Source organism: Hoplias malabaricus, chromosome 7, assembly GCF_029633855.1.
Source record: "Hoplias malabaricus isolate fHopMal1 chromosome 7, fHopMal1.hap1, whole genome shotgun sequence".
Lineage (NCBI taxonomy): Eukaryota > Metazoa > Chordata > Actinopteri > Characiformes > Erythrinidae > Hoplias > Hoplias malabaricus.
The window spans coordinates 19845111-19861178 of NC_089806.1; the positions used below are offsets into that span (position 1 = coordinate 19845111).

The window sequence follows — 16068 nt, forward strand, 5'->3', positions numbered from 1 at the left end:
AATTAAGCACCTTTTTGACTTAAAGCATTAAAAACACCTTTGTGTGACTTGAACACTTTGGCCTGTTCACCTCAGATAATGTTAGGCTTAAATCTGTGTGTTTAGATTTTAAATGGGTGGATGTGCAAGGGCACAAAGGAGTGGAATTGGAAAATGCATGTCTCTTGTTAGTTGTCTACCCCCCCCCCCCCTTTTTTTTACATTTTGCTTAGGTGCATCATGCCCTGAGAGAACATCACATATACACACAACCAGGAGGAGTGGGTTTCTTTGCTCAACGTGGTCAGTGCAGGCTTTGATCACCGAGGCTCAGCTAGACTTGAAAGACTTTCTGAAAGTAAACATGTTGGGGCCAAGCCGAGAGCATATCAAACTTCAGCTCATGCTCAAATATCAAAAAGGAAACAAAAGGGATAAAGTTATAATAAGTTAAAATGCATAAATACAGTATTGTATCAAAGCCAGAGAGCAATCTTCTTTAGCTCAGGTACAAAAAATATATATATTAGATTATATGTTTGAACACCAAATTATCACCACCTAATAACTAAACAATACTTAAGGCTTTTATCACAGAGGCACTTTTCCATTCACTGTAAGAGGAGAGCTCAGTGCTATGTGTGAAAGGATGTGGAGCTGTCATGAAACAATGACTGAGAGACGTAAATAAACTAAAAAGGAGAGCATTTGCAAAGTGTTCTCAGATTAATGGACCGGCCACAATAGAACCTAACCCTCAGCATGGCTGCATGTGTTTGGCATTACTTGGATATAAGAAGCAGAAAATGCAACCAACCTCTAAGATTAAACTTGAGAATTGTGGAAAAATATTGTAGCAGGCTTCTATGACAAACTGTAACTCTGTAACATTGACTGTTGGAGTTTGATTGCAGTTTTGCAGTTGATTTTAACACTTTTGATCAGAATAGACCCTAACCAAGCTGATCAACCTACAGCCAACTACTTTCTTTATAATACATTTTTGTAGAAAGGAGAATTCATACTTGAGTTATGTGTCAGTGAATGGGGCTGATAGGAGAGATAAAAGGGATCTCAGCTTTCTTTCCCCCAGCAACAGAAACAGTGTGGCTCTAATGATATGTCTGGGTGTCCTCACGCATATTTATGCCCCCAAGCCCTTCCCCATTCTCCAGCAGTGTTTACAAATGAAAAAAGGAAGCAATATCTCTACTATTTTTAGTTTATATGCCTTAAGAAATGTGATCAGCGTGTCTCTTCACTGTTGTGTGAGCTGTCAGCTGTCTACTTGTCAGTTGGGCTTCAGTTGTAATCACGTTAATCAGAGACTGGTTATTTGTTTATTTTTGTTTATTTGATTGTTCCTCTTACTCCTACTAGTTTCCAGTGCTTAGTTTATCAGACCTTGTGTACTTTATGTGCAAATGTGTGTAGAAACTACTGATAAGGATAAGGATATTCCCTACTTTTCAACTGAGATTATACAAGCTAAGGTCACCATGCTCAGTGCAAAGGCTCGAGGCCCCAAAGGGCTGTGGAGGGCACTATTCTCTAAAGTGATAGGACACCATTCAGTGCCTTTTTAGGATGACTCGGCGTGGGGTTTGTAATCCTGGGCTTATCTCTCAACATCAGCACCTGACCTCGCTAATGCGTACTTGGCTGAAGGTCTTCAAATCATCTCATCTTTTCATCCACTTGATCCATTTCAGGGTCACAGTGGTCAACAGAAATATTCCAGTCTAAAGCCTCCCCAGAACAGTAGGGGCAGTTACTGCAGCAAAGGGGGACAAAACCTTATTAATGCCCTTGCTTTTAGACCCAGTACTGGATAGCAGGAGCAAACAGCTGCTGATAAAACAGACAAAAATGGTGATGCAAAGTTTTGTTGTAACAATGCCACTATATAGTGGTTTGCCGTCTTTTTTTTTTTCCATATTTTGTTTTCCCAAACCCCAAATCCTACTTAGTGATTTGTGTAATGAGATTCCACACGCTCCTGCATTAACTCTGTGGGATTTCACAGGAAGGTTAAAGCTCGTTTTGGCATTACTCCCACTGTGACAGTGTGAGCTGTCGTACTAATGCACTGTGCACAAAAGCGGGAAGCCTACTGTGTGTGATGGAGAAAAGCAAACTGTGGCAGTGTCACACTTCATCCACATAATGTATTTAAACCTCTGCTTTAAAGAGCAAGGAGTATTTTCAACACAAAAAATAGCAAACTGTTTTTATGAAAGTTATTATTTATTACCTCTTCTTTCTGAAGTTCAAACTGAAATAATCAGTTTATGCTCTACACAGTGGGTCACTCACATGGGGCAGCCATGTTTAGAAAGGTATTAGCACAGAATGTTGGTTACAGTCATGTCACTAAGTATAAAAAAGCATAATTAAAACTTTAAAGTGGACGTGAAGTGGACCCCTTTTCCATAAATTTACAAGGAGTCTTGAAGAAACATCTGTTTTGCATGATTTAGGCAAAATGCTACAATAATCTAACACAGCAGCAGCGTTCTCCCCCTGCCTGAACAGCCCTGTACAGATTGACCCATTTCAGCTCCGCTTCCTTTAAATGAGAGTCCAGCCAGAGGAGTGCAGGGTAAGAATTAAAGGATAAGAGTTATTGGATTTTGGCCATTTTACTTTTGTTTTCAGCGTATTTTTATTTTATTTTTTCCAGCACTCATTGTGTTGGTTTTGCTTCGTTTATACTTGCCTTTTTGTTTGCACCCAAATAGGCGTCCAGCTCTGTGATTGGAGACGCAAAGTCAGGGCAAGTCTGAACTGTTTGCACTCTGCAGAACGCAGCAAAAAAAAAAAAAAGAATACAGAATGGCTCGTGTTATGCTGTTTTCTGACAGAAATTATTTGAGTTCCCAGTTTGTGGGTTAGTAGAGCTCCATTTAACCAAAATAATATGTACATGCTGAGAAAACTTGATTTAACTGTTCATAAAATCTCCCCCTTAAGCCTAATAATGAAACAAATGCTCTGCTTCTGTGTGGTGGAGTTATTGTTTTGGTCATACATGCTTAAAATATTGTTAAAAATTGTATTTCATTTTTATTTCATATTCTTCTAAGCATTATTGATGCTATGTCTTCAAAACTCCTACACAATATGGCCAAATGTTTGTATGCTTGGCTGAATACTACTTCTGAAATCAGAGTTATCAGTAGGACGTCCACCCTCCATTTTTTGCTACAGTGACAACTCTTTTGGGAAGGATTCGCACTAGATACCAGAACCTTTGTGTGAGGATTTGATGGCAGCCACAAAAGCATTAGTGAGGTCTGGTGATGATGTTGGATGATTTAGTTCTGAATCACAAACACCACTTCGTTTCACCAGGGAACACAGTTCCACTGCTCCACACCACTCAGTCTGACACTTGGCACTGGGCATGGTGACTGCAGACTTCAGATTTTACAGATGCTGAATAATGTATTAAAGTTTCTGCTAAACACTGAAAATGAAACAAACGCTTTGTTTAGGCCTGGAGCTGCCAGTTATTGTTGTTCTTATGAATTATTCTTTTAAGAGTCTTTCGCAAAGTCAGTGGTGAGACCTGTCTGAAGGAAGAAGAGTTGTTTTTCCACATCTCCAGCTCGTTGGCCCATAGTCCTGTGCTTTAGGTCTGGAGGGAATTACACAACCCATTTCTTCAGTGTTTCTGCCCAGGCTGAGGTTCACTAGTGTGATGGGCTCGCTGTGACATTTCTGCCTCAAATCTGACATCATTTGAAGAAGCTCATTGTTATAGCTGAAACTTGCACCTCCCTGCCTGAAGGCTGTGAATACACAGTGCTCACACCACACTGGAACTTCACACTGCAATAGAAAAAATGCTCAGCTCAGCAGCAAGGCCACTAAACTGTAATAACGTTTTCCAGCTGACCTGGATTCCCATTACATCTGCCTCTGAATCTCATAAATATGCATGCACTGTTTTTGGTTAAAGTATCACACAAAACTATCATTAATATGTCAACCTGAAATCTGTGCCAGCCTTTCTATTCAAAGTAACACATCCTATGTTTTCCTTTAATTTTATTTTATATTTCTCCCTGAGGAGACTTAAGACTTTTCTGTGTTTCTATGTGTAGTCGTAATTAATTAACCGTCATATTGGGATTTTATATATGATATGTCCACTGATTTTGCTGAAGTTAACTGAGGAGTCCAGCCAGGTGTGTTGTTTGAGCAGGGTCAAACACACCACACTGGACAGGGGAATAACACATCAACTAAATTCTGTTAGATGCTGCTCTATCACCCCAGAGCACACAGTTCTACTTCTTCACACTTCAATGCTGATGAGTTTCATAAACACACTGTCCAACACTTAGCATTGGGCATGGTGAACTTAGACTTATGTACTAATTTTCCTTCTCATTATTTTATGAAAATACAGTACAGTACAACTACAAAACATTTACATTTTATTTAGTATTATAAGTAATGAATGATTTAAATGATTTAAAGTAGGTTATTTGCAAATACTATGCCATTTTATATTAGTAGTCTTTAGGGAGTTCCGTAATGTAAACCCCTGCAGATACTAGGCACCAGCTGTATACAAATGGAAGTATAGAAATCCAGATTAAGTTGAAATTCCTCCTCCTTCTCGTTAGCTAGGTGCAGAAAGCTAATTTAAGCCACTGTTTCTCTCTGTTAGTGGTTCATAATTAGGCCTTGGGATGCACCACTGATCAAAATAAGTAATGAATTACACCACAATGTTACAAGACAATTGGAAAGAGAGACAAAAAAAAAAAAAAAGAGTGAGTGAGTGAGTGAGTATCTTGGGCATTAATATTTAGGTCGTGTATCAGGAATAGTACAGGAACAGTTGTATGCGGACTGAGATCTAAGCCCTGCTTCTGTAAAACACCCTGTCTGATAGAGCTAATTATTTCACAGACCCTTTTGAAGTGGAGCCTCCCAGCTGAATGGGCTAAAGCGTAAATATCCACCAACCTCTGACCACGGTCTCTAATGGTGCATGCATTTTACACAATGTTCTTTTGATGCCCAGTTCGTTTCCTCTACCTGTGAGTTTGAATTCTCTTTGATGAGTGCACCAGCACTTCCAGGACTCGGTCAAACGCTACGTTTTTTAATTTCACATTATCTGTAGCTTTCTGTATCCCAAAAATGATTATATATTATTTTTTATTGCATTTGTTTGAATAATTAACTGAAAAAATACCTTTTGGGTTTGTTGGAATAGCATTTGTCATCCATAACAAGTCATGAAATATCACTGCCAAAACTCTGTAATGCTGAATGCAGTCACATTTTCAATGCAGTATTACAATAACTAGAGCAACATCTTTCCAAAAGATTAGAAAATGTTACTGCAGCTAATAAGGGGAAATCCCCTATCATCTAGCAGCCATGGCACCTGCACATCAGAACATGCAAATCCACAGAAGCTAAGCAGCTTTGGCCTTGGCCTGTTTTGGATGGGAGGCCCTTAGAGGATATCCTGTGCTGCAGCTGGAAGTGATGTTGATGGGGCCAACAGGGTCTGTGTGCATCCCAAAGTCTGAGTGCAGTGATGGAGACGTGTTACTGAACCAATGGCGCTGTGCATTGAAAGAGACAGGAAAGCTAGGTCTTGACTCTTTGAGGTCAGATAAGGTCCCTGGGCATTTCCTCAAAACGAGTCAGGGTGTTACCCCAATACTGGGCAAAATCTACCTCTGTGGTCACTTCTGGCCTCCTAACCATCCCCAATATAAACAGGATAAATCAGTCCCTCTTGTCTCCTCTCTACCCAGTAGCTGATGTGTGGCGAGTGTAATGTAGCAGATTGGCTGCTATTGCATCATCCAGGTGGATGCTCTTCATCGGTGTTGGTTAATGTGACTCTAATGTCCCAAAGAATGTAAAGCACTTTGAGTGTCTAGACAGGTGCCATATTAGTAACTGTCAGTCATTCATTAATTGCAGAGGAAATGTTGCATGAGCAGGTGTATAGAAAGTATTGACTATAAATACACTCACTGACAAAAAATATGACAGGAAAATATCACTTGTGCTGTTAGATAATGAAGCTCATATAGTGTCATGCACAATTTCAGTTTTTCCATTTCCTAGTTTTCCTTCCTCACTGAACAGGTTCTGACTAAACAGCTGCTCTGCTCTTGGTTGGATGTTTGTGATATCTCAGTTTAACTGTGAGAATGACTTGTTTATAACCTCCCAACAACACAGCTGTGCCATCATCACAAACAGTAACAATGTCATGGCCATGGCTGAGAATTGTACACCACCAAGTAATACCTGGTCCAGTGTTTGCAATTGGTCAGAAATGAATGGGGTACAGGACGCAGACTATTCAGATGGCTGAGTTTTCATTAAAACTGTTGGGGTAGAATAGAGTAAATATAGAATAAATTTATTTGAACCGGCTGATAAGCTGGTTTGATGTTTGATGAAATTGCAAGATAGAATATGGGTTTCTAATAAATTGACAGATGAGTAGAATAAAGTAATTCACTTACAGATTGCATTCTGAATGATTGGCTTAATTTTGTCTTCCTCATGCTGTGTATTAGACCATTATCTGCCCAGATGTACATAATAACATCATGCCATTGATTTAATGCTGTAAATCTACTAAAATAAAGACACAAATATAAATAATCATTATTGTGATTAGGTTACTGAAGTGGATAACATCGCTGCCTGTCACACTGCAGACTTGGGTGCGGTTTCCAGCTCAGATATGCACACCACACCAGTGAGAGTCCTTGGATAAGACTCCTAATTGTAGACTGAGCCATGTCTGTAAAGGAAGGGAAAGGGAGCCCACGTAGACCAGTCATGCCAGCCTTGATATTGATATTCACCCTCTTGATATTGCATTTTATTTTATTTCACCATAAATGAATTACTCCCCAAAAAATTTATTTTTAACAGTAGAGCTGAGGCACATGTCAGAGTCAGGTTTCAGCTTGTAATCCAGTGCTCTCTTCCTGCTGCACGTTTCTTGTTTGAAAATGATGCACAGATCTGTTTTCTGCGACACTCCTCATGCTTGGCTCTACAGTGTAATCCTTCTCTGTACAGCTACTCGATATGCTTGGATGAGTGGAATCAATACCGCTTCCTGTCTGCATGCTTTAAGATGACAAACCCAATATTTTAGAGTGTGGCCTCCTGCTGGTCATATTGCTTTTGTTTAGATTGCATTTTTACTTTTTCACACTTGCCAGCTGGAATTCCATGATTTATGGGCAGCTTTTGTCTGGATTCCATCCACGGAGATTTGGGCATTGATGTCTGGGCCTGGAATTGAGTGAAGCACGTTGGACTCAAAACGTATCCCACAGGAGAAATTATTCGAATAATTTTAACATACAATATCACATTGTGGTTTTTTTTTCCACAGTAAAGAAAGACACAAAAAATGCTGAATTTACATAGAATAGAAAAGATTCCATGAAGCGGACCTTTTTGGTGTTTTCACAGCAGGGTTTTCTTGCACGCTTGTTATTGATTTTTGGGTGTATACTATATAAGAAAGAGCTTCAGTTTGAGCAGCTATATCCTTAAACGTAATCAGAGAATACCAGAGCCTGTTAAATCTTTAACTACACTGCAGATTGATTCGCATTTTATCTTTAGATACTGTTTAATTAGAATCAGTATTAAACTTTGCTTTATTGACCAAGAATGTTAGAACATTCACTTACACAGCCACTCACAATAGACCTCTGAAATCTAATTATCATTCTGTAATTGTTGTCTTGCGTATTAGGAAGTACTGATAAATCTGCTTTTCTGTGTGAGACAAATGAAGAGAAAATGTATAATTTATAAGATTATATATATAAATAATGGCAAGTGGTAGTTGTAGAAAAATACTTCTGTTTTTTTTAGATTGCTGCTTGTTGTCCCACAGTGGATAACACCTCTGCCCTCACAAAACAGTTCTGTTCCTGTTTTAACACTAACACTACTAGAGGTGGGAGATCCATGGAGCAAGAAAAGCTAAATGATGATATTCTGTGTATATCTTTACATTTTTGGCCACTTAAGTACAGTCTAAATATAGTTTAGTGGGGCACGATGATATTTTGTTAGTTTATTGTGACACTGGGCCTGAAGCTGGTGATCCATTGGAAAGTGAAAGTAGGCCTAGCTGGTAATGCTATTAGATACCAAGCTAAAGTCTAAGAACAAAACTCCTGTGTAAGTCCTTGGGTAGTTGAGTTGTAGAAGGATAAGGTGAAATCCTGTGTTCATCCGATGACCTGTTGGCCTGATATGCAAATTGCAAGGGATCCAGCAGGGGGGGAATGATGTAACATTTTTGTATGTGCGAACTCCACTGTCTCAAGGGTTTTAATGACTTCAGAGGTTAAGGCAATGGGCCTTCAGTTGTTCAGTCCTGTAGTAGTGATGATGATGATTTTTTTTTTCTTATGGAGAGGTGCTACATATATCCATTTCTTTAATTCTTTTCAGTTTAGACAGTTTGCTCATTGACTAAGAGTTGTTGTTTTCTTTGCAGAATTTCCTACTGCACAGCTGATAAAACTCAGGATAAGGTGTTTGCCTACGTCTCACAGAGTCAGTTCAATGAAACCCTGGAGTGCCATGCCTTCCTCTGCCAAAAGAAAAAAATAGTGAGTATGCTTGAAATTGTTTTATGTCTTATAGCAGGTGTACCATGTAAACAGATTCGATTTTTATATATTTTTATCCTTAGAACTGTTTTGTTCTTTAAAGTAAAAAAGAATGTCCTGTAGCTTTGACACTTCTTGTGAAGTACTTTATGTGAGTGATTGAGTTGCAGTCCAGATCCATGAGCATGTTTAGCATCTCTAACAATAACAAGTCCCAATTTTCCTATATATATATTTTTAAATTCAACTATTATTAAATTACTCTTAATACATTATTAATAAATAATGTCTGTAAATGGTAGTTACTAATCAACTCTGTACATTTCAATGTTTAGTCTTTTTTAAACTCAAGATTTACTGCATAAATAATTGAAATATCTGGTTTATTGGTAAATCTCTTTTACTAATGGAATTGTGACAGAAAGCTGATTGTATATTAACACAAATTAATGTTGCTTATCCTCGCAGGAAACACTAGTAATGGGGATTATTGAGTATTTAGCTCCATCTGGTGGACAATGATTTTCTCTACGGATTGCACTATGTCTAGTGTGTGATTTGTGGTGCAGTGTCCTCGTGCTCTCTAGTGTCAGAGTGTCAGCCACCTGTGGAGAAGATGAGCTCAGATTGTTTTGTCCTCTGCAGGCCCAAGCTGTCACCCTGACTGTAGCACAGGCTTTTAAAGTGGCACTGGACCTCTGGGAAGTTGCCCAAGAAGGTGAGGCCCAGACACTTTGTGATGTCATGCTAAAAAAAAAATAATAATAACAAATAAATTTAACAATAAAGTAAACTTATTTATTATTTTATATTTTGTCAATGCCATAAATAGTTTTAGCCAAGTGCCTGCTTTTTCTACATTCATTGTCCGTTTTAACTGCTTGACTGGTGTACTTGGTTTTGCTATTACAAAAACATACAGTAGTTCAACTGATGCTTTGCATACCTTGTTCTTCAATAGCCAGGACAATCACAGGACCACCACAGAGCAAGTATGAGTGGCTTAGAAATTGGCGTACTGCAGGAGTTTTTAAACACTGTGTCCACTCTGTTAGACACACCTACCACGTTGGTCCACATTGTAGATGTAAAGTCTGACACGGTAGCTCATTTGTTGCCGTACAAGTTTGGGTTGGTCGTCCTCTTGTCCTTCATCAATGGACATTAGACACTTCCCACAAGATGTTGTTGGCTGGATATATTTAGTTGAAAGTCATGGAGTGGCATTGGGGGCTTGAAAAACTTTCTTTCTGATGTGTCTGATCCATTCGCACCAGCACAAAGCACACTAACACAGTACTAACACATGATGACTGTGGTGCTGAGAATGATCCACCAACCAAATAATACCTGGACCTTGGCGGTCCTGTGAGGGTCTTGACCATTGGGACCAAGATGAACAGGGGCAAACAAAATACACAGAGCAACAGATGGAATGCAGTGTGTAATTGTAGAAATAAAATTACACCTGTACGGTAAGTGGAGCTGTGATGTAGAAACAAGAAAGTGGTTTTAATATTAATGCTGGTGTGTGTGTGTGTGTGTGTGTGTGTGTGTGTGGTAAACCAAATTTTTGTTGTCATTGTTGTAGTGAACCATGCCTTAATCAACATGACTCATATCACATATATCTGTAATGTATGGTACTAAACTAAGTGGATAAATGGTGCATATACTGTTCTTTACTAATGACATAATCTTTCATAAAAAGCTATGAAGATGAAATTTAGTTCCATCAGATGAGTTTTTGAATAGGACATTATACAAAAACCTTTTGCAGAAAAGTTGGGACAGTTTCTAAAAATGCAAGAAAAACTGGAATCGAAAAGGTTAAAAATATTTTCGTTGTTTTCAAAATTGATGCCTGCAATACTCTCAAATCAGCCAGGATAGGGTCATGTTTACCACTGGGTCAGGCAACCTTTTCTTTTTATTGTAATTTTTAATCCTTTAAGAATTGAAAATACTTATTCTTACAGGTTTGCAAGTGGAATTGTTGCTCATTTTTGCTGTAAACAAGACATGAGCTGCTCAACAGCCTGTGGTTGCAGTTGTCAGATACTCCTCTTCCTGATGCACCATACATTATCAATAGGAAACAGAACTGGACTGCCGGCACACACACTATGTCTATGAAGCCATGCGGTTGTACCATGTGAAGAATGATGCATGTTATTATCCTGCTGAAATAACGAGGGTCTTCCCAGAAATAGGTATTGTCTTGATGGCTTAATCATAATATATGCCTCCATATCAATGGCATCCTCAAGTATATGAATGTTACACAAGTTATACGCTGACACCCCCCCCCCCAACCCTGACAGATGTTTGCTTTTGTGGATGTTGCTGATAACACTCTGAACAGTCCCATTCATCTTTGGCACAGAGAGATCAACATTTATTTTTTTCCCAGAAAACCCTTCTGAACACTGCACACATACTGTCCACACACAGTTTTTCAAACCATTTGAGATGAGCTTTGCCCAGAGGACCCCAAAGTGTTTCTGCAGAGAATTAATGTGTGTCTTTCCCTTTGCTTAGAGTTCCATGTTGTATTTCTTGATGCAGTGGTGGATTCTGTTAGGTAACAACTGTTTTTTGAAGCCCATGTGGCTATATTTATCACTGTAGCATAACAGTTTCTTACGCAGTGCTTGAATTTTACATTCATTCAACGCTGGTGTCCAGCTTGTTATATGTAGTACTACATGTACTGCTATCTCTCCAGATTTCCTGAATCTTATCATGATATTATGATCCAAACACTGTCAATAAAACTGTCACTGTGGTGGTACATTTTACTGTCTCTGTGGTAGTACCCTCATGGCTACATATTCTGTACCTTTTAATTAGGGAACATATGTAACTTATTTGATTATAATTGTAGACTTTACATTTTTTCATTAAATCAATATAATTATAATGTTAACTTTAGGGCACACAAGTGGACTTTAAAACCTTTGGTACATTTACACTGTTTGTACCTGTAGTGACCAATAATGCATCACGTTGCAGTGCCGGTCCCAAAGCTTGTATAAAATAGGGAGGGTTGCGTCAGGAAGGGCATCCGGCATGTAAACCGTGCCAGATCTGTGTGCGGATTGCAGTTGGTCCGCTGAAATCCCTGCAAGACCCTGGACGGGAGCAGCTAAAACAAGAAGTACTTATAGTGACCAATAATGCACCTCTACTGTATCTTATTTTCTGAGGGTTTAGATGTTGAAAGACCTACATTCAGGGTAATCTTGAATCAAAAAATATACTTTTTGAATGGTATGACAATTCTCTCATTAGGTTTGGTATAAAGAGATGAGCAATGACTAATTCTAAGGCTTTGGTAAATGCTCCTTTTATGTCCACTTTTTTTTTATAGTGCTTCAAAACAGCCAGGCACACACTTTGATTTGATTTTATTTCACTCCTCTCCTAACTTTCTTTGCAGTGTGTTGCAGACATTAAATTCTTGTTCTTTTTTGTAAATTTACAAAACACTATCAAGTTGTTCTGTGAAAACATTTCTTTGTACATTTGTCAGTTTTAAGAGAATGATCAGATTTGTATATTTTGCCTTATCTCGGTTGCCATGAAAGGCTTATATAGGAGTCATCTAATCTCAATAACAAACTGTGAAGTGTTAATAGCTTTCTCTCTCTCTCTCTCACACTCTCTCTCTAGACAAAAGTAAAAAAGCTCACACATGCTGTTCAGTCAGTGACCCTCAGGTGGAATCTAAGCCTCACTGTGACTCAGGTATAAAACTGCACATTAATATAAATGGCAATGTAAGCAATGACTTTGTCTGGTGATTATGCAAACTCAGTAACTCAATATGATTAAATACTTGTGTTAGTAACGTGTTCAACTTAAAATATCTGATGCTTTTGAACATAGTGTAAGGCAAGCAATATATATGACACATCCTGCTGAAGGAGAAATTATTAGCTGAATAGTTGGATTTTATTTATAGATCTTTTTGGGTTTGTGTAACAGAAGCTGAGAAAACCCAGGCACTTTTGGAGCACAAGCTGAGGAAGCCCTTCTTCTCCACTTCTATACATTCACCTTCCCCACGCAATCACCCTGCCCGGAGACGACCAATCAAACATGACTCTTGGGTACGACCATTACTCAAGCTTATTCTTATGCCATAATGTTTTATGGAGTATTTTCACACACAGATTAATGAACTTTTATAATGTTAATTCTGACTGCATGCTTGTAAGTTTCGTTGGTGAATCATCAATTTAACAGTTATTTTTCAGCTGACATTTTACCAGAGATGCATGATTCAGAATTAGTGTGAATTGACAGATTTTTGTTCCAAACATTTGCAGCCCAGTCTTTATATTCCGGCTCATCTGGGTTGCAATTTTATGCCATATATAGAATCAGGTAATGAGTCAGGTAACTTCACTCATATTGTATTTGAATGCTGCTGTGACACCTACACTGAAATGTTATAGCATAATTATATATGACTCACTGTGATGATTAGTCACCTCTTACCTTGTTAGATTCATGATTTTTTTTTTTTTTATTATCATTTTTATTTGAGAAATGTAAATGCCGTTTGGGTGCTGTATTCATTTGGCCCACACAGTCAGGGCTGCATTTATATATTTCAAAAGAAATAAATAAATAAAAGATACTTTCCCTCGCTAAACATTTCATAACATTTCTGAAGTGTTGAAACGCTGTAAATTATGAGTGAAAAATGTAATGTGACAGCGATCACAGTGAAATAGCAGGTCATCTTGCATTTGTTGTGATTAAAACACTGAGTTATAGTGATCCTTAAAGAGGCACTTTGAACAAACTAATAATTATGGTTGCATCTTTTAAAAAATGCATACAGTGGAGCCTAGAGCCCTGTTTTAAAGATAAGGAAACCCACTTTCTTGTGTCTTGTTTAGAGAAACATTATTTTTTTTTTAACTTTAAAAATAAAGAAGAAAGATAATAGAGAAAAGCATATATTATATAACACGTAAATATTCCCAGTAGTTATATATTCACACTTTGCTTTCTTGGCATTGTACTGAGGCTGAGGGGTGTATTGCTTCACTACAGAATAACATGTTAGTTTAAAGGTGGATTACTCCTTTAAAAGGATTGTCTTCTATCTTCATAATAATTTCAGTAGTTTATTTACTAAATTATGTCACCGTTTTAACTGAAGTAAATGTCTTGTCCGCTAGGTGGTCTTCTCTCTCTATCTGTAATCTTCTGAAAAATGTGCTTCAACCACTAGGTGGCGAACTGTGTACTTTAAGCCAAAAAGGGCAAATTGTTCACTGTCTCTAAAGCCTCAGTGTAATCACTCACCAGGGAGTCTTTTATTTAAGATTACATTCATCAGCTACCCAAGCTGCACTCTGATAGACTCTCTCTTTGTTAATTGAATTTCTTTATGGTGATTGAAATCCCTTCACTGCAAAAGCAGGTTCTGAGACCTGTTTACAATCTGCTTAGCAACCACTTCTCCAGATCTAGCTCAGCTCCTTATTCCATGTGAAAACAAGCCAGGGTGAATTGGGCCGTGGGTAGAAAATGTGGTTCTGATATTTTACATTCCTCTATTTTTGTGCTCTATATGTACTTTAGATATATATATTTTTGTCAACTTACAGGATGTGGAAGACGGTCTCGATGATGCATTTTCAAGGTATGCTCCACTTTCATGTAGTCCCGTATTGGTATTAGACAGTGTGGTCTATGCATTGATGCCGCAGTGATTTAAGGAGAGGTATATAGAGTAGTCAAAATTCATGCTCAATAATAATGAAGAGTTATAAGCGTCATCATCCAAACACATTTTAGTAAAAGTGCAAAATAGCAACTCAAGTACTAAGTAACTATAGACCCGTGTCTGTCAGCAGAGGAACAGAGGCATGTATGACATTGCTCTTTTTTTTAATGTGAAATAATATGCTAAGCACTGAAGTCAGTGGTGTATGACCAATCACAAAACAGGACTAAGTACAGAAAGAAATGTTATCAAAGAAACATAATGAAATAAAACAAAAAAAAAGGAATAATTAAATTAATAAGAACAGCTAAAATGTAAAATGTTTTCACAAATGTACTTGAATAGAATTAAATGTATTGCAATTTAAAAATACGGAGTAAAATCGGTCATTATATCCATATTTCCTCTGGTTATGATGTTGGGCTTATATTCACTGCAGTGCAATTCCCCACTCTCAAACAAAAGGAAAAAATGTTACTGTGCTAGTACCCTACATGGCTCTGCGGTGTACCTCAAGGGGAGGTTTTTGGAACATTTTTATTCCAAATATAATTGTAGCATATTTTGTCACAGTTAAATTTTAGATTGCAATAAGTCCAGACCTGCTGTGGAGGCAATTATGTCAAACAAGTTTTGGTTATTTATATTCCCAGCATCTAGCGGGACAAGGAGAAGTATATGTAAAGTATCTAATGTATATCCCTCTGAAATCAAAGCTATTTGTAGTTATTTTTCCCTCCCATTGCCACAGTAACTGTTAAGCTCTGTGAAGACAAGGATCCCCAAGTTCTATTCTTAACAATATACACAGGATTATGGCATAGGATATGGGACTGTGGTTTTGCAAAAATGACTCAATGATTAGGCTAATTTACATGACAGTATTTGAGCTCTTTCTTAGATCACATCCATGATCTAAGACCATGATCTGTCTACCACAAAATCATCTTAGATCAGAAAATTGATGCTCCCTCAGAAACTATAATGACTAGAAGTTCTTATTTCTTCTGTTCTCCCAGCTTTAACAGAGAGGGTTCAAACATAGAGAGAGCCATCTTCATTTTTTTTTTTTTTTTTTTTTTAAATAGTGCCTTTTCATTTTAAAAAGCACTGCCATTCAGCAGATATTGAAGGTGACAGGTGTCACATTATGACACTGCGTTGGGTGACATTTGATCTTATTCAGACATTCCAGGCCAGACATGCTTATGACAGGCATGGAGTGATATTTCAGAGTGCGAGAAGAGTGGAGTGCAACATTCAATAATTTACTCTGCTTTAAAAGGGATGTGCTCAAGGTTTTAGCTTGTTTTGTACTGCATAAGATGTTGAAAAAAAGGTAGCAATAGATCTTTTTATGTCATAGCTCATTTACACATTTTATTTCATTCATAACTTTTTTTTACACAGATGTGACTCATTTAGAGAGCTGTGGATTCTAGCTGTTCTAAAATAGTCGGCTACTTGTGTTGTGTGGCAGTGCACCAGGTAAATAACTGGTAAAGAGGAAACTGCTTCTGGAAATATATTCACTAATTCCTGCATTTCAATCTTTTTAGATTCCCATATCTAGGAAAGTGCTTTTTCTGGCTTGATAATAATTCAAATGAGCTCTGTAGATGTTTTTATTACAGTGTTCATTAATTAATGATGTTCAGTATAGGCCCATTGCTCAGGTAAGGGTTATGCACATGT

General features: G+C 37.8%; 1 protein-coding gene across 3 annotated transcripts in view; it reads left to right on the top strand.

Moving 5' to 3' along the window:
* si:dkey-71h2.2 (low density lipoprotein receptor adapter protein 1) overlaps positions 1-16068 on the top strand; it is a 71634-nt gene that overhangs the window by 26934 nt on the left and 28632 nt on the right. For all 3 annotated transcript variants that reach the window (XM_066676667.1, XM_066676665.1, XM_066676666.1), the window contains exons 4-8: positions 8510-8624; positions 9270-9342; positions 12300-12374; positions 12615-12739; positions 14255-14289. In XM_066676667.1, coding sequence (XP_066532764.1) covers positions 8510-8624; positions 9270-9342; positions 12300-12374; positions 12615-12739; positions 14255-14289 — 423 coding nt within the window. The remainder of the gene's footprint in view (positions 1-8509; positions 8625-9269; positions 9343-12299; positions 12375-12614; positions 12740-14254; positions 14290-16068) is intronic.